At 39.1% G+C, this 27,552-nt stretch overlaps 1 protein-coding gene and 1 pseudogene across 10 annotated transcripts in view; both read left to right on the top strand.

Annotated features, from left to right (window-relative positions):
* The first annotated feature begins 3,145 nt into the window (after window positions 1–3,145).
* The window catches only part of LOC123029508 (beta-1,3-galactosyltransferase 5-like), a 50,318-nt gene continuing 25,911 nt past the window's right edge, over window positions 3,146–27,552 (top strand). For 4 of the 10 annotated variants that reach the window (XM_044442619.1, XM_044442616.1, XM_044442615.1 and 1 more), the window contains exons 1-4: window positions 3,146–3,362; window positions 18,635–18,762; window positions 21,972–22,051; window positions 25,741–26,061. In XM_044442619.1, coding sequence (XP_044298554.1) covers window positions 21,994–22,051; window positions 25,741–26,061 — 379 coding nt within the window. In that variant the 5' untranslated portion in view covers window positions 3,146–3,362; window positions 18,635–18,762; window positions 21,972–21,993. Of the gene's footprint in view, window positions 3,363–6,347; window positions 6,622–8,461; window positions 10,334–17,001; window positions 17,067–18,634; window positions 18,763–19,181; window positions 19,271–21,971; window positions 22,052–25,740; window positions 26,062–27,552 lie in introns of those variants that run through there. The other 6 variants (XM_044442613.1, XM_044442612.1, XM_044442611.1 and 3 more) reach the window with 6 other exon arrangements.
* LOC123029551 lies at window positions 11,217–14,137 on the top strand (annotated as a pseudogene).

Genomic DNA, 27,552 nt, shown 5'->3' with positions numbered 1-27,552 from the left:
CAGTACACTGATGATACCGCAGCCCACACCTCCTGATGACCTCTCCCAGCGGTTTCATGTAGATGTTAAATAGCAAGGGGGACAAAATGGACCCCTGCAGAACTCCATGGCATAGCTGCCATGGTGCAGAGCCATAGTCCCCCAGAACCACCTTCTGGAATCAGCCATTGAGATAGGAGCGGAACCACCGGAAAGCGGTGCCTCCAACTCCCAATCCCGCTAGCCTATCCAGAAGGATACCATGGTCGATGGAATTGAAAGCCATTGAGAGGTCCAGGAGAACCAACAGGGACGCACTCCCCCGTCTCTCTCCCTGCACAGGTCATCGTACAGGGTGACCAAGGCTGATTCAGTACCGTACCCGGGTCTGAAGCGGGACTGAAATGGGTCCAGATAATCAGTTTCATCCACGAGTGCCTGGAGTTGTCCCGCCACCACCTGCTCTAGCACCTTGCCCAAGAATGGGATGTTGGCCACCGGTCTATAATTGGCGACCACCTCTGGATCCGGGGATGCCTTCTTTAGGACTGGCCGGACTACCGCCTCCTTTAAAGGGGCAGGTACCTGGCCGTCTCTTAAAGAGGCGTTGACCACCTCCAGGATCCAGGTCACAATCCCGTCTTGGCATTCTTGAGTAGTCAAGATGGGCAAGGATCTAGTAAGCAGATGGTAGGACATACTTGTCCAAGCACCTTGTCCACATCATCAGGCTGCAACAACTGAAATTAATCCATCAATTGAGGACTCGACGGCGTCATTGGCACCTCCCCAATAGAATCTGATTCAATAGTAGAGTCCAGCTCGTGACAAATCTGAGCGATGTTCTCCCTGAAATGCTTGGCGAAGTCAGCATAGTGGGCCTTCGAGGGTGGCACCAGATCTCTCTTTGGGCCTGGATTTATGAGCCCCTGCACCACCCGAAAGAACTCCGCTGGACGGCATTGTGAGGAGGCAATGGAAGCAGAGAAGAATTTCTTTTACGCCACCCTCACTGCCACAGCATAGGCCCGATAGTGGGCTCCTAAGTGTGTTCGGTCAGATTCATCCCGTGATCTCCTCCACCTACACTCTAGACGTCTCCCAACCTGCTTCATCGCCTGTAATTCAGGTGTGTACCAAGGAGATGAACAGGCTCTGCCAGGTGGGAGAGGAGGCTTAGCAGCGATCGTGTCAATAGCCCTGGTCATCTCCCCATTCCATAGTTCAACCAAGGCCTCAGCAGGAGCACCAGCCTTATCAACCAGAAAATCCCCCAGAGCCTTCAGGAATCCATCAGGATCCATCCGACTCTGGGGGCGGACCAGCACAATCAGGTCCGCACCCTTATAGAGGGAAAGGCTGCTCTTGAGCTCAAACCTCACGAGGAAGTGATCTGAGCATGACAAGGGTGTCAAACATAATTTTCTCACCCTCAGATCACCCTCTTCCTGCCCTGTTGAGAAAACCAGGTCCAGAGTGTGTCCACGTTCATGGGTCGGGCCACTGACGTGTTGAGACAGCCTCATGGCCATCATGGAGGCCATGAAGTCCTGAGCCGCCCCGGTCAGAACCGTCTTGGCATGGAGGTTGAAGTCCCCCAGGACCAACATCCTGGGAGTCCTCAACACCAGGTCCGAGACGATCTCCCATGCCATCCCCAACCAGCCAGCTCAAGTTATATACATCAGAATCCTACATGTCTTGCATTTTTCCTAATCAAGCCAATGGCCTATGATAATGTACTCATCTTGAACACTTTGTTATCAACATTTGACTCATACTTCATTGTCAAGTCCAAGTAAAATTAAGCTTTCAGATTACTTATGAATCAATAGCAGCTCCAAATAAAGATTCCAGTTAAATTCAGAAGAAATCTTTCAGGTGATGAAATCCAGACAGGTTAACAGAAGATAATTCACCATCTGCCTTGAGATTGAATTACTAGGCTAGAAGAAGAAATTTTGAGGAATTTATGTATTAAATATATTTGTGCACCACTCATCAGCCAAAAGTCTCCCTGGATGGTTCATAAAATCAAAGATACAATACAATAAAAGATACAATAATTAATACAATTGTTATATAAATTACAATAATACCATTAGTATAAAATACAATATGAAGAATTGAGGCCTTTGAATTGTGGTGCTGGAGAAGACTCCTGCGAGTCCCTTGGACTGCAAGGCGATCAAACCGGTCAGTCCTAGAGGAGATCAACCCTGACTGCTCTTTAGAAGGCCAGATCCTGAAGATGAAACTCAAATACTTCAGCCACCTAATGAGAAGGAAGGACTCCCTGGAGAAGAGCCTAATGTTGGGCACAATAGATGGCAAAAGAAGAAGGGGACGGCAGAGGATGAGGTGGCTGGATGGAGTCACTGAAGCAGTTGGTGTGAGCTTGGGTGGACTCTGGGGGATGGTGGAGGACAGGAAGGCCTGGAGGAATGTTGTCCATGGGGTCGCGATGGGTCGGACATGACTTCGCAACTAACAACAACAACAACATGATCACAATGATTGACTCACCGTAACCACAGCTAAATCAATCTGGAGGTTCAGTAGTAAAATACAGTAAAAAATTGAAATAAAGTCTAACTATTAAAATAATGGGAAAATAAAAAGGGTTTTACCTGGCACTGGAAGGAGCAAAGAAGCACCAAGACACCTCTTAGGTGAGCTGATTCCACAGATAGGATGCCACAACTGAGGAAGCCCTTCCTGTAGTAGCCATCCTCCTTGCTTCCTTTGGAGTGGACTCTCTGAGAAGGACCTCAGTGATGATCTCAGGAGTTGGGTTGGCATATACAGAAGGAGGAGATCCTTCAGATAACTTGGGCCCGAACCATTTAAGAGTTTAAATGTTGACGTTGGCCACTTTGAATCAGGCCTGGACTTCAATCGGTAACCACTCTAATTGATATAGGACTGGTGTGATGTGTCGGCCAGTCCCCATCAGCAACTGTATTTTGAACTAGTTGAAGTCTCTGGTTCAACTGTTAGCAGGCACTGTTAACTGAAGGCAAATAAAAGGTTAACTGCGAATCACACCCTTCTGTGGTTCTAAGAGAACAACCAATAAAAGAGAGCAAATAACACAGTAACATAGAACCACAGAAATAAAACTTGCCTTTGTTGGATTGTGTAATATTTAGTGAATATAGGACTTCAGAGGGACAGGTTGCCCTTCATTTTTTGTTTTACTTAGATTTTACTTACTTTTTCACTCAAATATCAAACCATCAATTTTCCTACATAATACATCCCACAGCTATTTGAAACGTGGACTGTTTTTTATTATCACTGGTTATACTGGATTTGATCCATGGTTATTTTGATTTGGGCTGTTTCCTTCTCTTATTACTGATGACAATCCAAGATAAAAGGTAAGTTATATTTTCTAAAAGGTAACATACTTCAATTTTAGTCTAGTGCAATGTAGTCTTTAAGCCATTTTCCCCACTTAAACGCAAGGACTTGTGAAAAATCTCCAGATGTCTGAGTTTACATACGAGACATCTAACCCTTTCACCTTGTAGCCACCTTCTATTATGTCTCATCCTCCTTCTATGTCCCATTCTATATGGAAGCTAAAGAGAAAACATGATACAACCCTATTTAAGAAAAAAAAGTTGCTAAGATTGATTTAGGCTGATATATCTCCAAGCTGCAGAATGCCCTGAAGCAGGCCTGCTGTCATCTGCTTGAACCACAACTAGACACACCTACAACTAAGACATTCCAGAGTAATCTGGGGTTTCATACCATTTGTATACAATGGTATTCTTCCAAATAACCCAATTCAAAATAGAATTATGCAGATGATGCAGCTTGGGAACTAGAAAGCTGGAAAATATTTTATACCACTCAACTGAATATCCATCCAGGATGGGTGCATTGTGTGTTTTCATGTTATTGATTTAATAATTTCATCAATCCACAAAGGCATTATCAAAAATGGCCTTTGCAGAATATTTATACAGGAAGATCAACCTGAAGGTTCGGGGGAATGATATCTGCTCTGATATTTCACAACCATTGCTTTGGAATTCTGAATGGTTATGTGTTGGTTATGCGCTCATTGCTTAAAAAAAATATTGTAGCTCGGCAGGAATCTGATTTTTAAAAGTTATTACCCTCCAACTCTATCATGGTACTTGAATGTTAACAGTCATTTCTGTACCCCAGGATTGCACAAAATCTTGATATCCACTTGGAGTGGTTGGCATTATTATGTCTGAGTGTTCAATAGGGCTCTCCCCAATCTGTGTAAGTCGTACTGTGTAAGTCTCAAAACTTTGGGTTTGTAGCACAAAACTTGGGAAGGAGTGCAACCATTATGGGGTTAACTAGTGTTAACTACAACCCCCAGTTGGATGTGTCAGTACACACTTAGGGGTGCTGGCACAAAACTTTTTTCATTTTTTGGTGGCATTAAACTTGCAAAAATGTGGAAGGTGTTGCCTGATTTCATTATCAGTAATGATAATCATCCTGTGATTTAAAGTGTGACTACAATTTTTACTAATATTCAAACATGCAAGAAAATGCTAAGTGTGAAAGGAAAGACTTTGTACATATATTAGTATGGGAGGGAAGAAAAACCTTAAATATCAAGAAATCTCATCAGCCAATATTGTTAGAACCCATCAGATCTTTATTAGGAATCTACAGCACTGTGGGAAGAGAGCACCTCTGAAAGGTTGTCACCTCTCCTAAGCAGAATGGAAGCTTTTATATATACATGATAAGTCACTTGGAACAATTAGAAAATCAGAAGAAATATTTTATACAAGGCAAAGGCTTCTAGAGACACACAAGTCAGTATCTCATATTTGACAAGTTTGTGTATAGCAATGTCACTTCAGCAACACTTCAGTTATCCCTTTTAGAAGTACTTCTTACCTCACCTATCTCTAAGAGGCTTAATTCATTTCAGGCCTTAGCATGGTCACTATTAGCTATTCATTGACTTATATTTCATTACTCTAGAAGAAATCTCAAGACTTCCACATTTAGCTCACTTACAAGTGACATTTAGCTCACTTACAAGTGAAGAAGACCAGCACATAGCCTTCTTTTTGGGGGTTAATATTGGGCTAAGGAATTGGGATGAATCCAAAGAGAAATTCTGCCAGTGCATTTTTTCCAGTCACTCCTCACAGCTGAATATGATGAATTATGGGCTCACACACCTGTACAATGCAGTCTTTTTCTCATCCACAATGGTAGGTGTAGTGTGTGCCCAGGTAGATTGTTTCACATATACACTGTACCATCCTATGCATGTTTATTCAGAAGGAAACCTCAGTTCAGTGAAGCTTACTGCCAGTAAGTGTGGATAGCCTGTAAATTGTTCTGTTTTAAACCATCTTGGTTTTATAAAGGGCAACATACAGTTTAAATATATAAATGCATTCTAGAATTGCCTATTTATCATGTATGTGGAGTTTAGAAGCACATTTAGCCTTGAAGGAACTTCTGATTGCTCATACCTCTGCCGAATGTGCTAGGAACAGCTGAATCAACCTAAAAGCAACTGCTTTATAATGAGTGAGGCCTTTGGTCCCTCTGGCCTGGCAATGTTGACATTCCCTGGAAGTGATTCTGGGTTTTGGACAGATTTTCTTGCCTAGTAAATTTGTAAATTAATTTGCAGTTACTGTCAAACCTTGACTTTCATGGGTTTGATTATTTGTGAGTTTACCATCAAGATTTTTTTTTAAATTTTGTGGCCTACTGCATAAAATTGCCATCAAGAGAGAGAGAGAGAGGAAGTGAAAGGGGAGCAAGGGGGGGCCTCCAAAGCAGGCCTTCCTGCCCCACCATCCCAAGAAGGAAATTTCTCTGGCATTTCCTTGTTCCTTGTTCACTGGCGAGTGAAAGGGAGGGCACAGAATATGAACATAAGAATGTAATAAATGAGGAAGAGAAGCCCTAATGGCTCAAACCAAGAGAGAGAGAGGAGAGAGGAGAGGGAGAAGCGATCTAGTATGTATATGGTCAACAGTATTAAGAGCTAAGGTTTGGCGGGGGTGGGGGCAAGCTAGAGATACAGGCTTTTTTCACTTTTGCAGAGGTCCTTATACCCTTAATGCCTGCCAATGTGTGTGGGGGAGGGCTAACTGTAGTATATTGCATATTGTATTTTTGTATGTATTTTCCATAGTAAATTGCTTTGACGTTCCTTTTGGCTGTGGAGTAAAACAGTTTTTGGTTCAGTCAAATCCCATAGAGGCACCTTAAATATTAATTGTACTGATAAAGTTTAGGGTTTGGATAGACTGGTAAACTTTTGCCTATTTATTAGCCTTATTACTGCTTGCCTTGTTTCTCCCTTGTTTCTGTTTGCCTTTTTAAACCAGTAACAGATTTCTTGGAAAAGTTTACATAGGCATTCTGTCTGCTGTGCTAACCAAGCAGCTATTGGTGGTAGTTCCTCAGCTAGAGATGTATTAATGGTGAATCTAGAAATACAGAAGCACCATGACCTGGAGACAAAAAGCTGGACTGAATAAGAAAATTAGGACCCACACCACCATTTAGGGGTGGGCTGTGGTGGTAACTCACTCTGAGTGTTGTCTGACACAAACTGCATGCAACACTGTGGGCCATTGTAGGAGCAGCTGGTTATAAAGAGAACGGGTTAGTAAAAGTTTAGTTTTAATACTGTTTTATCATGCTGCTGTGCTCTGTGCCATTATGATTTGGTTATTGTGAGCATATTGTTGCTGCTTTATTGATTTTATTGTTCTACTGTTTTATCATTATATCCTGTTGGGTTCTTTTGGCTTCTATGTTCTTTTAAACTTTGCCAGCCACCCAGAGTCTTTTGGCTATTATGTGATGTAAAAATGAAACAAATAAAAGAACCAAAATAATAACCAAAGCTGTGGTGCTAGTTTACTCCTCTGCACTCAACAATAACTGCTGCCTCTACAGATACCTTCACTATCCTGAAGGAATATTCCATCAAGTATATGTATTATGTGCTGTCTACTGTCAGGAAAACTTTGTAATAAAGATACATTCTGATATTATTGGTATTATTAAACTCCAGCTCTCATAATTCCTGACCATTCGCCCTGCTGGCTAGAACTGATGGGAAATGAACTCCAACATCATGTACTGTCAGGAGAATCACAGAATCCCGATCCTTGCCTCCTCCCAAAGATCATTAAGTAGTACCATCCAGCATATATTTCCCTTTGGCAAAAACCCATCACAAGCAACTTCATTTTTCACTTAAATGGTATTTGCTTTTATTATTAAAAGTTTAAACAATATTCTGATTTTAGTATAAATTCTTCTTCTTTAGTATAAAGTCTTCTAAGTCCCTGAATTTGTGGTCTTACAGAGATTGCAATAGAAATGCACCCTGAGGTGTTTTTTCAGACTTAAATGCTCCAGTTCCACTTATCTGTTAAAGTGGGCTGTGACACATTAAAGCTCATACTGATTTATTAAAATACCTGAAACAGTCTACCTGTGTGTTACATAGAGCACTTGTATCTATAAACAGAAGACTACACAGATTTGCTATACTATGATGAGCTAATAAAGAATGCAGCTGTGCATTCATGCAGAACAAATGCATATACTGGGCCAGATAACCATGAGCTTCAGTGGTATCATCATTACCAATAATATTGCAGCTGGGTTTTTTTCCCTCTCTATAACTTATTTGGGAGGGAATGAGGCTTGGTGGCAGAGTACATGCTTTGGGTACAGAAGGTCACAGTTTCACACCTCAGTGTCTCCCCGAAGGGCTGGCAAAATTCTTGTCTGAGAGCCTGGACAGCTGTTGCCAGTCCATGCTAACAACACTGTGCTAGATTAATCTATTACATCAGTAACAGCAGCTACCTATGTTCCTATTTATATACATTCGTACTGAAGTTGCTTTATTCTACCCCAGATAGTTTTCCTGAACTGGATTTTTCATCTGGGTTCTGTGGGTCATTCAAAATATGTAAAGTGTGGGTTCTTGAATCCTGCTTAGGGGAAATCTAGCAGATTTCAGTGGATTTTGGCACATACTTCTGCTGGATGGGGGACTGTGTTTTGCCAGACAGAACTTTGAGTACTGAGTTGCTAAGAAAACCTGTACCCTTTCTACTAGATCATGTTTGCATTGTGAGAATTAGAACTATTTAAACAGGGAGTAGTGAATATGCATGGAGAGAGAGAGAGAGAGAGAGAGAGAGAGAGAGAGAGAGAGAGAGAGAAGGAGGGAGGGAGAGAGAGAGAGAGAGAGAGAGAGTCAAATTCCAGATCTTTTTATAACATGTCAATGAATTCAGATAATGAAATCACATAGAGAGCTCTCTGGTAGTTCTCAAGATGTGAAGAATGTGAATAGTATCACCTGGTTATGTGCTTGTACTAAACCACTTAAAAGTACTAAAATAGCTTATTTAATTTACTTTATTATATAGAATTGAAAAGGGCTAGTATTGTCTTTTTCTACTTTTTCCCTTTGCAGATGGAGTCCAAGAGAAAGGTTTTCCTTTGCACAGTTGCATTAGCCCTCGCTTGTTTTGTCTTATCCATCCTCTTGAATTCTAGTGACATCTACCCTAGCTCTCAAAAGGTCATCCCTATTTTCAAGAGAAAGAATGAAGATTTTTTAAAATTGCCTGAGAAAGATTGCAGTAAAAATACACCATTCCTAGTAATACTGGTAACATCTAGACTTGACGATGTCAAAGCTCGGATGGCTATCCGTAAAACATGGGGAAAAGAAAGAGTAATAGATGACAAGCTTGTTGTGACATATTTTCTCCTGGGAACGAATTTGGAAACCCATGACCAGATCATAGTTATTACAGAAAATATATTATATAATGACATAATTCAAAAGGATTTTCTGGATACGTATAATAATTTAACATTAAAGACTTTGATGGGCCTTGAATGGATTCACAAATTCTGTCCACAATCTACTTTTGTGATGAAAACAGATTCTGATATGTTTGTGAATCCGTATTACCTCATTGAACTTCTCCTGAAAAGAAACAGCACTACGGGATTATTTACAGGTGCTATCAACATGCATGCTTATCCAATAAGAGATCCAAACAGCAAATGGTATGTGAATGAAATGGAATATCCAGGACAAAATTACCCTCCATTTTGTTCAGGCACTGGTTATGTTCTCTCCACTGATGTTGCTAGGCAAGTGCATATAGTTTCAAAAAGGGTTCCTTTTCTTAAGCTGGAAGATGTGTTTGTAGCTTTGTGCCTTAGTGAACTCAAGATTGTACCAGAAGAACTTCACTCAGAGCCAGTCTTTTTTGCAAGTCAAGTTCCATTTTCTCCTTGCCGCTATATGAATATCGTTACAAGCCATCATAATACTCCTCAACAAATCCTGTTGTATTGGGATGGACTGGAAAGAACTATGGAAGAATGCCTGAGCAGTCAAGATACATTGGAATACTAAGAATAAATTTGCACATGGACTATAAATAATGACATCCTCAATCCTGGAGTCTTTATTAAAGCACTGAAGGTGCAATACAAACAAAATGTGATACAAGCGCTATGGATAATCTTTGTTCGTTTCACACAGGGCATTTAGCAGACAAAGCTAAAATATGGAATGATTGGCTATTCCATTTTTGATGATTTACAGGTGTTATCAGAAAATGGAATTTTGTTAGTGTTATAGTCATAACAATAATTTCCAAGAAGTAAACAACCTAGCCATGATTAACTGCATATAATGGTGATAAGTTGTGCATTAATTAACCTACAGTTTTCTATGATGTATGTCTGGCATATGTCACTGCCAATTTGAGCACGCATCCTCTGATCTCCCTGATTGGAGAATGTTTTGTGACATGTGAATCTAGACATTTTGGTTTAACCATAGGTTAACCAATGCAAAGTTAACCTGCAATTGGTTGTTAAATTAATGTTAGGTTGGCATTAGTAATACATTTTATTATGATTTTTATAAAATCAAAAACAATAAAATGTTTAATTACATAAAGGTAAGGAATATCAATTACAACTAGTACATATGAAATGTATATGTATTACAAATATAGAAAGAAATTAGTATGTTAGAATAGTTATACGTAAGTTTTGATAAAGACAAACCAAATAGGTCTGTATTTATCCATGAACAGGATAAATATATCACCTGTTCAAAGGTGAGAAGAAGTCAATAAATCTATAATCCATGCTTGTAGATCTGGAGTGGCCATTTATCCTTCCAACATTGTTATATCAGTTTTTTGATAGTCCTAATGATGTGGACAATCCATTTAAAATGAGCTTGTGTTAGATTCCAAGAAGTAAACAAATAGTTAAGTAAAACATGTACATCCATAAATATGGGTTTTCTAATACAAAACAAAGCAGTACCTTTTTAAAAATATCGGTCCTACATAAAACATATATACGTAAAACTTATACAACTTTGGATATAGTATTCATCTTAAGTATATTTACTTTGCCCCACAGACTCAAATTCAAATGTCGTCAGTGTTTAACTGACAGTGTAATGTACTCACAGTATATTACAGTGTTTAGGTAATATAGCATAAGAATTTCCAGTTCTCATTGCTTCTCCAACAGACAACAGATTTAGATTTTGACCAGTTAATTGAAAGCCTGGCAAGAGACCAAAGCTGTCAATCAACTGCAAGGAAGAAAAATCAGATAAATTCTAAAATAAACAGAAAAAGTTTGATAGCAAAAAGCATAAAGTTAAATTGTAGAGAGTTAATTTGAAGTCAATGAATACCACTATTTTGGCTTATAGCACACACCAGGGGTTCCAAACATTTATCAAATATAATGGGAGAAAATGAATATCTCTAACCCTAACCTCTCCCCAGTAAGGAAAAAAAATCAGAACTCTGATCAAAACTCTGGCTCTTGATACTAAATATACACTTTGAACCTGTTTCCAGAATTCTTCTAGAAAAGCAAAGTTTACTAATGTTGTAAAAATAAATTTCCAGTAAAATTTGTCAAAGGCCTTTTCAGCATCCAGATAAACAAAGGAAGTGACTGTGGTATCCATATTTTTAAACTGTACAAATCTACCACCAATCTGAGTTTATCAGCATGGTGGTAATTTCTATTAAACTTCATCTGAACTGGTTGGACTAAAATTTTAGCTGGTACATCTAAAAACAATCTTTACTAATCTTGGGAATCACAATGTTATAGGCATCATAAAACAATGAGAGAGAACTCAACACAAAAATAGAGTTATAGAGACAATGAAGCTTGTGGGGGTGGTGGTTATAGACTCAAAAGTTATTAGTACTACTCACTTGAAAACCCATCTGACCTTGATGGCTTACAGGTACAGGCAGTCCATGGGTTACAAACAAGTTCTGTACCTGAGAACATGGAAATTCATCTTTGAGTCGAATTTGTATGTAAGTTGGATTGCATACTGTCAGTCCTCCCACATTTGCAGGGGTTAGGGCCACAGGACCCTTGTGAAAGTGGAAAAATCATGAATATCTCAAGGTCCCTCACCCCAATTCACCAGTCCATCCTCTTTGCACCAAGGAAATGCAAAAAGATTTCCCTCTGGATGCACAGGTCAGGAAAGGATGCTTTCAAGGCCTCCCTCTCTGCCCGTTTGCATCCTTTCCTGTGACAACAACGATTTTCTGTATTTTTTTAATTAATAGGCTGTTTGACAGTTTGTTCATGAGTACAGGTTGTGCTTAACTTGGACTTCTTCAGCTTGGACTTTTTTAAACAAGCCTGTACTCATATTAGCTATTATTTTTATGATTTCCTCAGTATGCAAGGAAGCCAGATTATACAGTCCTTGGGAGGAATCTAAACATGGAAGACTAACATGGGGAGAGGGGAGTCTGCAACCAGCTCTGACTTTTCCCTGCATATGGTCTGAGAATGAGGTTCCCTGCACACTTTCATAAGAAATATGAATAGTTCTAATACAGATAACTCAAGACAGATGCCTTTAAATGGTTAGCTGCTGAGGAACGACAGTGGCAGAAAGCTACAGCTTACATAGCTAGCTTTTGGTCTTCCACAGAGGTAATGATTGCCCCCTGTTGGAAATAGGACACTACAGTAGGTAGACCTTTGATCTGAGTCCTTTTATGTATTCTGTACCTACAAGGTTAATGTTATAAATAATAAAATTCCAGATGATTTTGGAATTTTATTATTCTCAAAGTTCTCAAACTTTCTTTTGGTCACCGAACCATGCTGAATCAATTCCTCTACCATATACATTGGATTAAAGCAAGCTTTTCTTTTCTATGTAAATGAAGGATCAGTTCAATCATTTCTCAAATATGAATATTTACAAATATAGGCATTTCAATACAGACTGCTGCTGTGAGCACTGCCCAGAGAAGACAAAAGAGAAAAACCAGAATTGTCCATGGCATAGAAATTGTTCCCGTACACTCATGCTTAACCTCAGAAACAGTAATTGGTACAGGTTTTATAATGAAAAAAGGAAAGGAAGGAAAATATTTGCAGTGCAACAAAAACATTAAATTCCTGGAGCTAGGAATGAAAAAAACAGTATAAACTACATAAATCTGATGCAGGTATGAATAAATATGGTTTATGGTGTAATTTTGCTCCTATCAACAAGGAATGAGTTCAGTTGGACTTACTCCCAAGTAAATGTGTATTATGCGGGTGGGAAATCTTTTCAACCTGAGATCCACTTGCTCTCATGGCCAAGATGGAATTTGGGTTGGGTCTACATGGTTATTTTTAAGGGTAGGACTGGCTCACATTGTTATTATCTTAGGTCTCAGTATTTAACTTTTTTACTTGTGTTGGTTTAATAGAAACCAATATAAATGTTATACAAATTAAATTACATTGATTTGCTCTATCTTAAAATGGGTACAGTTTTCTAGGTTGTCTTTCTAATGTAGGCTAGAAAAAATATTTATTTTACATGTTTTAAGATGTGTACTTTCTGGGTAAGATCATGTTCTCAAGTTAGTGGCTCCCTGCAGATCTTTTTGTTCTTGTTTTGTGCTTGTGGGATATTGCACTGGCTTGGCTTTTGGTAGTTTCATAGTAGTTTGTGAAGGCACAGTTTCTTCTGAGTTAGGAATTGTAATCCTGCTTATGATTACAACCCTTCCCAGGTCTTCATGCTAGTGGTAGGCAGGACCAAAACTCTAGCATGCAGGAGTGGCTGGGGCTTTTTCCTGAGAATTAAAATCAGGACACAAAATCTTAATGATTTGAATCAAGGTTTAAAAAACTGATTTAAATTGTCTTGATTTAAATCTATCCACCTTACAATAAAACGGAAATAGTATCGTTATACAGCATTTCATTAGGTTAGAATTATCTAGTTACACTTGCTTGTTTTTCAGATTTCTTTCAAACAACTGCTGTTTGCACTGTTGCATTTGCTGTAGCTTGTTTCATCGTATCCATCCTGTATGTATCAATATTAATTCTAAAGATAAATTTTGTAAAACTCCCTGATGTAGGTTGTAGTAGGAAACCATCATACCTACTGGTACTGCCAACATTAGAATTTCAACAAACTAAAGCCCAGGTGGCTATCCATGAGACATGGAACAAAGAAAGAGTGATAGCTGACAAGTGAATTGTGACTTATTTTCTGCTGGGAAGTAATCTGCAAGTCTATGACTGGCTATCTGTTACTAAAGAAACTGTACTATATAAATTTATGATTCAAAAGGATTTTCTGGACACATATTATAATTTAATGTTATTGGACCTTGAGTGGATTCACAAATTCTCTCCACAGTTTACCTTCGTGATAAAAACCGACTCTGATGTTTGAGAATCCATATTACCTCACTGAACTTCTCTTGAAAGGAAATAATACTACCAGATTATTTACAGGTTTATTAAAAATCATTTACCCTCCAATAAAGGGTCCAGGCAGCCAGTGGTATGTAAGTGAAGGGAGAAATCGAGGGAGAAATTACCCCCTCCCCCAATTTGTTCAGGCACTGGTTATGTTCTCTCCACTGATGTTGCAAGTCAAGTGTATATGGTTTCAAATAATATTTCTTTTCTTAAACTGGAAGATGTGTTTGCAGGTCTGTGCCTTGTTGAACTCAGTATCAAGCCATAAGGGCTTTATTCAGAGCCAATATTTCTTGCTAGCCAAGTGCCATTTCCTCTTGCCACTACAGAAAAATAATCATGTCATAATATGAGTCCTTGTCAAATCCTTACATATTGGTTTGGACAGAAAAGTACCATGGAAGAAGAATGTCCAGATGGTGTAGGATCAAATAATAGTAGACTAGATCTCTAGATGGCAAACAGTAGAGTGCTGGTCAGAATGCAGGTACCTTAAAAGCAATAATGATAATCTCTCATTGATTTACATAGGTCACTTAAAAGGCTTTTAAAAGGTTCTAAAATATTTACCGTTAAGTAAGTATTCTAACCATCTTTAGTACAAATCCCACTGAGTTCCTTCTTTGCAAGGCTACAGTTTTTTACTCACTTACTTGAGATAAACCCCACTGAATTTAGGGGTTCATATATCACAGTAAGCCACTGTGGTTTAATTTAACTGTAGGGCACCATTGCACACACCAGCCACTGTTTTGAATATGGAAGCCATGCAACTTGGTTTTGCAAGGGTTTAGCAACATGGGCTATTTTAGGGTTCTGTGAAGGTTATTTAACCCTAATATACAATCCTAATATGCTACCTGCACTTGCACAACAATGCAAGCCATGGCATGTGCTTGTTGTAGCTGCTTATTAAAATGTCTGGCTGCTCACACAATCTACCTTTGCTTAAATAGGCAGCAGTGAGCAGAGGATTGATATCTATGATAAGTGATGATATTGTAAGTCAGCATGGTTAGGAGCAGGATGCAAGTAAAATCTTAGGCATGCCTACTCAGTTCAATACCATTATCTTCAAGTGTAAGACTGTAATTCTATTGTTTCAGTGGCAGATTTTTATAAGCCTCTGAACATGGAGGTTTACAAGTGTGATGGTGATGACAAAAAGTGTGATGGTGTTGATCTTGGCTGCTGTCTCACCCTGTGTTCGACTGTCCAGATTTAGCACCAGAGAGGGGAAGGGAAAGCGGCTGAGTGCCTGCTGGAATTAGTGCAGCACAGCAGTCCAGCCTCTTCCCCTCCTTACTCCCTCACACATTCCTTTTTCCCCTACAGATGTCCAGTTGCAACCTCAGGAGAGCAGCTTGGGCTCTGAAAAAATCCTATGGTGTCCCAGGCAATGCCAGAAGGCCACTGGATTGCATCTGAAGTTGTTTTTTATACACTTGAACACAATTTTCTTTGCCATAAGCTTTGTAAAATATAATTCTTAGTACATTCTAGTAACATCATTCTTAAATGTTATTTTACAACATACATGTATTCAGTAATGTTCAAATGCTTAAATGGTCAAGTACAGTATATATGACCTGAAAGTTTTTCCAGTGAAATTTGTGCAGAGAGATGTCAGTGAGAGGGACAGTCTTTTGCCATGGTTATATTTTTAAGTGGATGAGCAAGTCGAGACCACCAGTGTATGGGCACAAAGTTTCAAAGTGCAGACGTTGTGTAAAGTGAACAGTTAAAATATGAGAACTGTTTTTCTCCACCAAAACAGGAATTCAACTATTTCACTCATGTCCAGCCAGATGCACTGAAAAAATCACAAACAAAGGTTCATAGAGGTAGTCAGGATTCTGTTTTCCTTCAAGTTTCAAATGTTCCTTCTAGAAGTACTCTTTTTCTAGATGTTTCCAAGATATGGATTAATGCAAAAGCTGTCAATAAATCTTTGACTCACAGGTTTAAACAAGTGCAATGTCATGACTGTTCTTTACCTAGTGACTGAACTGATAACCTTCCTACTTGCAAAATGAAAATCAACACACTGTCTCTCTGTCTGTCTATCATCTTCAGAAAACTGCGTTTGGGTGGAGTAGCAGAATGCATGCTGGAAACTCCCTTTCTCATGAAGAAGAGTGTAAAAGTTGAGATAGCCTCGTGTGTCTTTGTCACTCTCCCTGTCCCATAAACCTCACTGTTGCTTTGATGTGCACACATGAAGTTCCCCAATACTGCTGGAGACTAGCCCTGGTTGTAGAGGGCAGTGCACTGGTGCTTTCTCTTTGCCTGTAGCAGGGAAGGCCTTTAATGGCTAATTGAAAACAAACTGCCTATTCCTTGCACAATAGGAGCCCACTGGTGATCAGTTCAGAGGGCTAGCTTTGCCATACTTTTGCTAAACCTAGTTCTTACCCCACACAGATTTTTATTTATTTATTGGATTTCTAACCTGCCTGATTAGCCACATAGCCCTCTTTTTAGGGCAGAAAGAATCAGAATGTTCCAGAGTGTATCAGATTGGTTCAAATGAAACTTTCTCTGAATTCAGTCCCACCAATCACATTCATTATGAAGGAGGGCAAAAGGAATAAAGAGTCTTTTAACACATTTTACCACTATTGTAAGGAACTTTGCCTTTATTAGAGGAAAAATATGAAATGCAACTGTGATAAGTAGTAGTTTTAGAGGTAAGAGCAGCGAATTACGTTCCCAACAAGAAACTTGATTGAGAGCAGGAAAAAAATAACCAGATTTGGAAAATTCTCCCAGAAAAGTGGATGCTGTCTGAAATAATCTAATGGTTTTCATTATTAAGTTAGACTTGCAGACTTCATACCAAGCCACTGTTACCAAGAAATGCTGTGGATCAAGAGTACATGAGTTGGAGGCATCCAAGCATTATTAGGGGTTATCTGCGGTTTGACTTTTGTTTTTTAACTCTTCCTTGGGAATCCTGGTAGTTGCCAATGCTAAATATGGGATACTAAATAGGTGAACTGGACTTAGGGAAATATTTGCAGTTTGGTTCTGGTTTATGCTGGTAGTTAGTGGATGTCCCTCATCTTGTGGTATGTACTTTTAAACATCTAAAACACACAAGCAGAGGCAGCCAAGCCAGTCCACTAGAAAAGGGTCACAGTAAGGCAGTATCTTTATTATGAGCAACTAGAATAATCACCAAACTTTCAAGTGCTCCAGGACTCTTCCTCAGGATGCTAAAAAAAACTAAGGCAAAGTGCTCTTCATCCTATACTTGTCCCTTGGTGAGTTTTATACCCATATGTGCTTTTCCTCTCATTTCAGCCCAGTGTTCCAGTCTATCTGTACCCTTTATAAATCAAAAGCAGCACCTTGACTCTGGCTCAGAAACACAGCCTGTTCAAGGAGGCCAGAATCAGTGTTGTCCCTGTTATCAATCTGGCCATCACTCTCTGAACCAGCTGCAGCCTCTGAACTATCTTCAAAGACAGTCACGTGTAGCGCTCATAGCAGAGGTTCAATTTGGACATTATCAGCATATATCACTGAGGCCAGGTTATCCCTGTCCAGAAGGGGGCATAACAGGCCACCAAGCTAAAGTCTGTGCCACTGAGGTTATCTGAGCCTCAGGTAAAAATGATGGCTGCCTAAGAAACCCCCAGCTACCCTGCTCAGAACAGCTTGAGTGTCCTCTACCAGGTCAGGTAAAACACCCATTAATAGCATCTTGGTCTTGTTTGGACTGAGCTTCAGCTTTTTATCTCTCATCCTGCCCATTGTTGCAGCCAGACACCAGAGGGCCTCAGAGTAAATGGGATTACTTCCGAGTGAACCAGATAGATATGGAAAGGACCAAAATCAAACCCACAAAAGACCCATGCAAGTGCTGGGAATGCTCAAGGATCAAGGAATGCTATGGAAGCTTACTGTTGGAAAGGAACTTATAGAAAGTCAAGTTGAATAAGAAGAGACACGTAGCCATTCTAGCTGGTATCTACTGTATGTAATACTAAAGCAGAAAAGGAAGCTGGTAATAAAATACAGGAGGTAGATACCAGAGTTTTCATGTACAATAAATTTGTGCAAATAACAGAAAAATAAATAGCAAGCGATGAATAGCTGCATTTATATGTTAGTTCTCCTCCCCTGACTAAACCTTTCAGCAGTGCAGATGGTTTCTCACCCATATATTATATTTGCATAATAACAGGTATAATCTAGGAAGCTACACCCACATTCTGGAACTCCACCAGGGTGATGACTAGCTAAAGAAAGCAACCTTGGGATATTGTGTATAAGATCTGTCCACTTTTAGGAGGATTAGTCCTGCAGCACAGGAAATAAGAACTATGAAACAAGAACTTGCCTAAAATGGGGTGTCATGTGGGCATGGCTTGCATACACAGATAAACATACTATGAACTTAGGTTGTGGGTGCATGACTCAAAAGAGAAGGACCTTGGAAAATCAGGAATACGGAAGGGCAACACTATGGAAAGCAAATTTCCAGGACTGCTGGTAGCAACACAACTGTCAAAAGGGCAGCTGTTTTGTCAGATCTGAGACATGGCCAGGGCTTGTCAATAATCTGTGGTTTGTTGGTTTGTTGGTTTGAATTATTTGTATCCCACCGTTTTTCTTACACTGAACTCAAAGTGTTCAATATAATTCTTAAATTATATTTAATTTGATTAATACAATTTATTATATGTAATAATTATATATAAATATATACAATAAATTATATATATATAAATATATATTATATAATGAATATATATAATAAAATATATTTATTATAAATAAATATAATTTATGCAGTGGAGTATCCCTAATTCTTTCTCTGTTATAGCTTTTCTTAATGGACTTCAGGCAGAAGAGAACTGAAACATAATGCGAGACCAGAGTTGAATTCTGGGGTGTGTGAGCAACACACTTTCATTCTCCTGCCCAGGAATCTTTAATGTTACAATGCAGCAGGTAGAGTATGTTCCCGCATAGGCAAAGCTCTGCCTGTCAAGTTTCTACAAGTTATGTCAGTCATGAAAGTGTTACAGAGCCAGGCTTGATCATTGGACGTCAAGGTTTTTTTAAATATTGTTAATGTGTGCTGAGCTCTGCAATAGATGTCACTGTTTCCTTACCTTCTCAGGATATTTAGGTGAAATTAGTTGTGTAACTGCCTTTACTTCATGCTTTGACAGCACTTGTTAATTATTAAAAATTAGGAGAATGCAGACTAGGTGCGGACTGAAGTCTTATCATAAGATAAAATGCTACAGCAAATAGTGACTCAGAGCATAGTCAGAAACCAAAAGTTGAACGGCATATTGTTTTCGAGTGTTCTGCTGAATTAAAAAAAGAAATCATATAGGAATTATTTGAATATTTGATTGGGTGCATATATGAAAAGTTGCTCACATGGAAGAGTTAACAAAGAAGAACACAGACTTTTCTTAAGGCTTTCAAAGAATCTTCAGGTAACAGGGTAAGTCAACTCTCCTTCTAGTCCAGTAAATTTAGTATGGATGAATGCGTCAGGAGTGAAAAACACTCAAAAGAGAGTTCACGGGAATATATAATCAAAAGAACGTTTACTGTATTCAAATGTACAGGAAATCCATGCACATGTAGGCAGGCCTGAAGGGATTACGAAGATGGTGTCTGTACAACAAGCTTTTATGATATATTAGCTATACAGAGTTTGGAGGGAGAGATTGGGTGGAGAATCACATACACAGTATGCTAGAGGCACATTAGAATAAAACAAAAGGGATTGGATGGGATTAGGAAAAGTACAGAAAGAACCTTCAGGACAGGCAAGCATTACCATCTATAAAGTGTACGTGAGAAACAAGATTTGCAAAATGTATTCCTGCTCAGATCAGGAATCCTATCTTAAGTCTAAAACTGTTCTTACAGTGTCAGGCTTTTGGCAGCCATATTATGGCAAAGCTGTTGCTCACTTTGTCCTGACAAATGTTTGTAAAATGGGTTTCCTCAGTGGGGGTGGGGGCAATAGCAGAGATTAGAAATGCCATTTAATGAAGAACATTCAGAAGTCCTACAAGAATGGAACTTACCTCCTGACAAGTAAGTTGCTTAGGATTTCAGCCTTTGGGCTTTTTTATATAAGACATTTAACCTGGTGCATAAGGCATGCTTCTCTACACAAGGCATTTGTCATGCGTTTATGACCCCTGCCTCATTGAAGTGCGCAGGTCCTTTATATGATTTTGTCATCTTCCAAGGGTGTCCCCTGTGTTTTCCAGCCATTTTCACAGTTTTTGAAGAAAAAGGATAATTCACTATTTTTCTAGAGAATGCCATTATTTGCTAGGGATGCTTTGTAAAATTCTAAATGTTGCCCTATACCACAATACTTCTGCTGAGTAACAGAACATATAGAAATATGTAGAAAGGGGGAGAAGAAACCCCCAGGGCAGGTTGGACTTACGTAAAAGGATATTCTTAGGCCGTAAGAATATAAGAAAAGCCATGCTGGATCATGGACAATGGTTCATCCAATCCAGCATTTTGTTCATGCACTGCCAAACCAGCCGCCTACAGAATCCCTCAAGCATGATGGGCACAAAAGATGGGCAATTCCTTCTGCAAAGAAAATGGAAGAAAAAGTACTTCTGTACACGAGGAGTTCAACCGGGCACTTCACAGAAGCTTCTCCCTCCATTTTCTATGCAAAAGAAAGACAGCATCAGTACCACAAGTCCTCCCCACTCCCAAGGTTTCGCTTTCTCAGCCTTTGTATGTTTTGTATTACTCAACCACAAACTGGTGGTTGGAATAATACAATTGCAGAACTACAGAAGCCTTTATTCCAGTTTGTTGTGCCTTTTACATCCATTCACTCAATGTCCTTGTTCTAACAATAAAGTTGCAAAAATTGCTTCAAAACATGGGAGAGGCCCTGAAGGTTGACAATGCCGTGTAAAGAATCCACCAGCTTGTGTGAATGAAGGCTCACACACAATAAATCCTTGTACAGAAAAGCCAAAAGCCTTGGCAAAGCACTGGGTTAAATGCCTCCTGCAGATAAGCCCATATTGGGTGTGTCTAAGTTCGCATGTATAGATGGCCACCATTATATATCAGTCTGTTTCCTGGGTTGACTGCACAGTTTTGAAATGTTCTCACTTAACAAAAGAACTCGGGGGAGGGGGGCATTTGGCCATTCACCTGGCATGGCACAAGAGTGGATATCTACTGAAATAACTGGACTTGTTCCAACTAAGTGAAATAGATTTATCTCAGAATAACTGAAGCTGTCCCTTGTGAAAACCGGGTAAGCACCAACAATTATTAGCCTGCAAAATGTTTGGAAGCTGGCAGGGGTGGGACAGAGACTGGCACTTTTATGTTCTGTACAGAAAGGCACAGCATGTTCAAGTCCCAGTCTGCCCACCTACCTGCTTCCTTGCATGCAATTCCTGCCCCCTTTCTGATGCCTGCCTTAGAATGTTTTGCTAAAACCCCCTAGAGTGCTGTTTCACTTTCACTGACAAGCTTGCCAAGACCTGAAATGATCCAAATACAGGTTTCAATCTTAACCGTATGGAGAAAGTCCCCTTTGAATATAATGGCAATAGGACTTACCTCCCTAGCAAAGTTAGAACTGTGCTGCCAGTCCTCTGCACTCATCTGTCTCTTTCTCTTTCTCTGTGTGATGTTTGTGTTTTATTTTAAAGAAAAGATAATTGATCACAAACTGATAACTGACCCATCTTTAGCTCTTCTCAGCATATCTTACAATGAGGTTGTTTTTCTTGAAATAACATGATTGCATGCTGATTATTAACAGGTAACCTAGAGAGATCTCTAAGCACCAAAAAGTACACATTTGCTATTTCTCAGAGGCATCAAACATATGATAGCTCACTCTTATGGGCTATTTCATGTAGTTTATAGTGTGGTATAAAATTACTGGGCGTTAGTTCCTATTCAATAATGAATGGAAGCCCAGCCATGAAATCTTTTGCTCAGCCTCTCATTGCATTCTGGAAATGAGTTGTCTGTTTAGAATATTCAAGCACATAATCTAATGACTATTGTTATATGGAGGATTCTCTTTTTATAATTTTTTTTAGTAAAATATACTAGTAGTGTTTGAAGGTTGATTGTTTTGTTTTGTTTTTTGAATCTGTAATTTTGAAATGATGTTCTTTTTTCAGATTCAAGGGAAGAACCTGCTAAATGGGTAAACTTCACGAATGGATTGGGCTGACTTTGAGTCTTTTAGGCCTTCTAATAGGTACGACCCTTTTCTGATTAGTCAAGAAAACTGAGACCTTTCCTAAAACCCAAGTTTGTTGTAACTTTCTGGAAATGCTGAAATCATAGAAAAATATTTTTCCCTGGTGTTTTTTGTTTATTTTGTTTCTGGAAAACGAACAAATTTTGAAAAATTGAAATAAGCATTTTTTACTGTTTTGTGCCAATGTACACTCACTTTATAAGTTCAGGACAGCCTTTTTTAAACTTGGCTCACTCCAGATGTTTTGGACTTCAGCTCCCATCAGCTTCAGGCAACATGGCCCATGGTCAAGAAACCTGGCTTGTAGTCTAAGTCATCTGGAAGGTAGCAGCTGGCAGGGGGGTGCTTTATAAACATGACTTTACTTAAGTTCTTACATATATGTTTATAAAGTTATGTGTAACTTGGTTTGCTTATAAAATTATCATTATATTTAAATCTTTTCAATTTGTAATTATTGTAGAAATACACTATAAGGTAAGTTTCATATATCGAATATAATGATTATACCACTGGGTATTGGATGGGGTAAAAAATTACCCAAATAAACAAACAAACAAACAAACCAAAACATAATGTAACATATTGTAGTTTCCTTTTTAATGTTCCTTTTAGTTTCCATCTTTTCTTTTCCTTTCTTTTTTATTACTTTAGGCATCCTAATTTACATTTGCTTCCAATGCAGTCTGAGACCTTGAAATTAAAATTGGTATGCATGTTCAGGGTGCAATTGTAGATCCCAAGGAAAATGCAAAATCCAATGCTGTGTATCCCATAAAAATTGAAACACCGAATGAAAGTTGAAGTACATCTTCTGCACAATGTTCTGCATGTCAGCTTCAAATCTCAGCTTAACTCCCAGACAGACTTTAAAGGGGACTAGGAAATATGTAAAAGACAACACAGTGTGGTATCCCCCAGAAGACAGATGACTGGATAAACAAATGACTAGTATTGTTCAGAATACTAGCAGTTTCTTACAGGGTTGGTGGCAAGGGTTTGTGGTTCGTTTTTTCTGCTTTTCATTCTGTACTTTGCATTTGTTCATTTTCAGCTGGGGAAGAGGGCAGTCCCTATTTTAAAACTTCCCTTTGAAGAGCAGCTGGTAAATGATTATGTAAGTCCTGGTATTCTCAGGATAAATTTTAATGATAGTATGATGTGTTTTATTATACAGATAGTAAGCCATTAACTTGAATCATTAAAAAAAATGAATGAGTTGAAGCCAGAATAGATGTGACCTTTGTCATGCAATTTGTTCTTCTGTAACTGATCTTTCCCTAAAAAATAAAAAGTGGCCAGTGCAGTGGCGGGAGTTACTGGGACTATAGCATGAGGGGCGTCAGTCCTCTGATCCCTCCAGATCGGGAACGTTCCTCTACTGCAAAAAGAAAGTGCAGGATGGTATTGTTCAATTGTGTTGAAGCATGGCAAATGCAAAAGTGTTAACTGCACCCCCACCCCGCATCCTCCTACAGTATCCCCCAGCTATTTATTTAAGCTAGGTATGCAACATTATGCTAGGGAAAGGCAAAGGCAGCAGAAGAAAAGGAAGAGCAAACAGACAGAATCCATAAAGGAAGCCATGGTCTTGAACTTGAGTGGGCTGCCGTGGACAGGACGTTTTGGAGGGCTTTCATTCATGGGGTTGCCATAAGTCAGAGATGATCTGTCAGCACACAACAACAACAAAATGCAACATCAATCTATGTAACAAACTGCTGAGATTGAGGAACTCACCTACACAGTTTGTTTATAAAACACAGCTTCACAATATTTATATGTAAGACAGCTACATGCACAAAATTTTCTGTAATCTAAATTTCCAGAATGACTGTTTTAGAACAGCTTCACATATTACAAAATCAGGACATTGCTGTGTAGTAAGTATAAGTATTGTTGGGAAGCTGACTGCCTTTTCATCTAATACATACATAGTGAAATTTCTACCAATGAGACCATGTTAAGTGCTCATGGAAGATTTTTTTTCTCTAATAAGACCTTTGTTACATATGGGAAAGGGTTCCTTTTATTGCAAAAAGAAAGTGCAGGATGCTATTGTTCAATTGTGTTGAGCCTTTAATGCCAGCTGCTTTTAAGGTTTTTTTTCCCAAACAGCCAGTCCCTGCTGACTGATCTATCATTATAGTTTCTGACGGAGAACTTGGCTTGGTTCAGGAGATGCCTTTCATAGCAGGGCACTCTATTATTTATTTATTATACTTTTAATCCACCCAATGATCATTGCTCTCTGGGCATATTGCAAACAGCCAAAAGGCTTAAACAATTAAGAATAAAATATACAATACAAATAGTGGCAAGAATAAAATACAATATTTTATTTATTTTTATTTATTTTGAAATTTGTATGCCACTCCCTACTCCAAGTGGAGTGTCTTATGTATATGAAACATGCATCAAAGAAGACAAAACAACTGTAGAAACTAGGCCTCAAAAGTCTTAAGAGAAAAGGATTGTCTTTTCTGGAGTCAAGCAAAATTCTTTGGTGAAGAAATTCCATAAGTAAGGGGCACCACAACTGAGCAAACCTTCTTTCTTGTAGCCACCTTTCTAGCTTCCTTTGATGGGGGATCTCAGAGGAGGGTCTTTGAAGATGACCTAAAGGTCTGAACAGGTACAGACATGAGGAGACATTCCTTTAGATACTTTTGTCTCAAAATGTTCAGGGTTTTGTAGATCAACACCAACACTTTGAAGAATTGAGCTCAGAAAGAGACTGGAAGTCAGTGCAGCTGATGAAGCACTGTTCTCCTATGATCATACCAGTGAGTCTACTTAGTAACCTAGTAGCTGTACTTTGAACCATCTGACATTTTAAAACTGTCTTCCAGGTCCATGTGTACCACATTACAGTAATTCACCTGCATGAATTACAGGTGAATCAGTAATTCACCTGGGTGGTTACCAAAATGTGATTCGCTATAGCTAAGTTATCACTGTCCAGATAGAGTACCAGCTGATATGTCAACAAGCTAATACAAGGTACTCCTGGCTGCTGAGGCCACCTGTGCCACCAATGACAGTGCTGAATCTAGCCACCCTTAGCCTTCCCTTACCAGCAGCTCTTACTGTGAGGCAGGGAGCTTCTCGGCTGGCACCCTGCAAGTGCACAGTTGCTAACTGGCTAACACCCCTTGACAATGGCTAGAGATGTCACTGGGGACTGTTAGCTAGTCATCAGCTGCATGCACAGACAGATCCCCCTTGCCCCATGCCTCTAGTTGCTTTGTTCACAAGTGAGAATGGTAGGGGATGCTTGGTCACTCCTGTATCAGTGAGGCCCCTTATCCATTGCAGCTTTGTTTTTTTCTTTATAGGAGTTATCCATGGTGCTCCAATGGTGGGGAACCTATTTTGGGGGGTGGATACCAAATAGCTCTCCTCTCTGTTGCCCTTCAGGAGAGGTAGGTGGTTCTACCAGAGAACAAATAAGAGCTTTTACTCCAGTTTGCATTATACTAACCAAATGGAATGGGATCTGTCATTTTGTCACATGGAGGTTTAAATATAATTCAGGTATCAGTTACATTTATGCAGCAGGTGATTTCAGACAAACAAATGTACATTGACTTTTTATCTATTACCATGATGTTCCTGTAAGATAAGCTAGAACATGTTTCTTGACATAGGTGTTTAGTTTCAGTTCCTGCTTTTCTGCTTTTCAGATCCTGGGTTTGGCTACTACATCATAGAAGGACCCAGAAATTTAACTGTTCTAGCTGGTTCAGATGCCCGATTTAATTGTACAGTGTCGGATGGGTGGAAAATTATAATTTGGCTTTTTGATGGAAGCCCCAAGTTGTCTGTGCTGAGTACTGGCCAAATTATTCAAACTGATCAAAGATACAATCAACAAAGTTATAGGAATGGCACCAGATTTACTTCAGAGCTTATCATGTATGATGTCCAGCTGAATGATTCCGGCCAAATAAAATGCAGTATCCAGGATGCAGATGACAATAAATATGCATTTCTTTCTGTTCAAGGTATGTAAACATTTTTATAATTATTCAGTTTTGCATGTATTTTCTTTTGCATGTATTCAGACTCACTGCAGAGCAGTTCGTATTCATGCATGCTATTTCCTAGTCTACATATCTTTCTCTGAAACCTTCGGACCTTAAAAGACTAAAGTACTTTATAAAGACCTTAAAATCTTGTTGTACCTGAAACACTAAACAGCTTTGTGCCATAAAAAATGGTGACCTAACAATTACTTGAGTAGTTAGACAATGGAATCCTCAAATAGGATATGCAATACACACGTATGAGTACAGAGGAAAAATATAGAGTGAGTTTAAAAAGCCATAAAGTAAAAAGAATTAGTAGATCTGCAATATTTCTGATCATAGCCAAAATATATAAGAACAGTGACTTTCTCAAGACAGTGTTTATCTTACTTTGCTTTACAGACAGCCACATATTATAAAATGGATATCCACCAGTACCAGTGGGCTTCCTAACAGAGACACAGCTCAGCTCAGAGACACAGGACTAGGCCTTGCACTCAGCCTGAATGCCAACTGTATATCCTCATAGTCTTAGTCATCTCTGTTACAAAACCAAGTAACATCACTCATAATTACTTGTTCATCCTCCAATATGATAGAGGACATTGCCTGCCAAGAGTGCCAATAGAACACATGGGCATTTACAACAAAGCCATTGAAATGCATGAATTTAAGTTAGATCGTCATCATCATTCATTTTTTCCCTCTATCATCCGATAGTCAAAGTGCTCTGGGTTGTTCACAGCAACTCATAAAACAAGGGCAATAATAAAAATAGGTAATACAATACAAATACAGCAATAACATTAAAATGCAGCATAAAATGCAATTTAAAAAATCAAAATAGTTTGTACAACTAGAACAATTTTAGTAAAAACCCAGACTTGTTCAAATAGATGGCGTGTGCTATCTTATACCATTAAATGCTTTGGAGGAGACGGTAAGTCTTAACCTGATGATAAGAAGTTCAGAGATAGCACCAAGTGGGCCTCAGTGAGGAGATCATTTCTTAATCAGAGGGCCACCATTGATGAGGCTCTCTTCCTTATTGCCACTGTCTAGACTTCCCATGGAGGCAGCAGTCAGAGGAAGACCTCAGATGTTAAGCATAGCATCTGGGTAGATTCCTGTTGGGGAAGGTGTTCCACATGTATGGCATTATAGGTTAAAACCAGTGCCTTAAATTGGGCTCAGAATCATACCTGCTGGTGGTCCAGCTAGATTGGAATTAGTTGTATATGTCTGGACCTTCTGTTTCCAGTTATTAATCTGGCTTCCACAGGTTCTGAAGAGTCTTTCCACATACAGTGCATTGTAGTAATCTAACTAGGAGGTCATCAGAACATAGATCACTGAAGCCAGCTCATCCCTGCCTAGATAGGGGCATAGCTGGGCCACCAGCCATGTTGGCAGAAGGCACTTGGTGTTACTGAGACCATGTGGGATCCAAATGGCAAAGATGGCTCC

The sequence above is a fragment of the Varanus komodoensis genome, unplaced genomic scaffold (genome assembly GCF_004798865.1).
Source record: "Varanus komodoensis strain SLA01 unplaced genomic scaffold, ASM479886v1 scaffold4, whole genome shotgun sequence".
Taxonomy (NCBI): Eukaryota; Metazoa; Chordata; class Lepidosauria; order Squamata; family Varanidae; genus Varanus; species Varanus komodoensis.
Note: the sequence above shows the minus strand (reverse complement) of the source record. Positions and strands in the feature narration are given on the sequence as shown.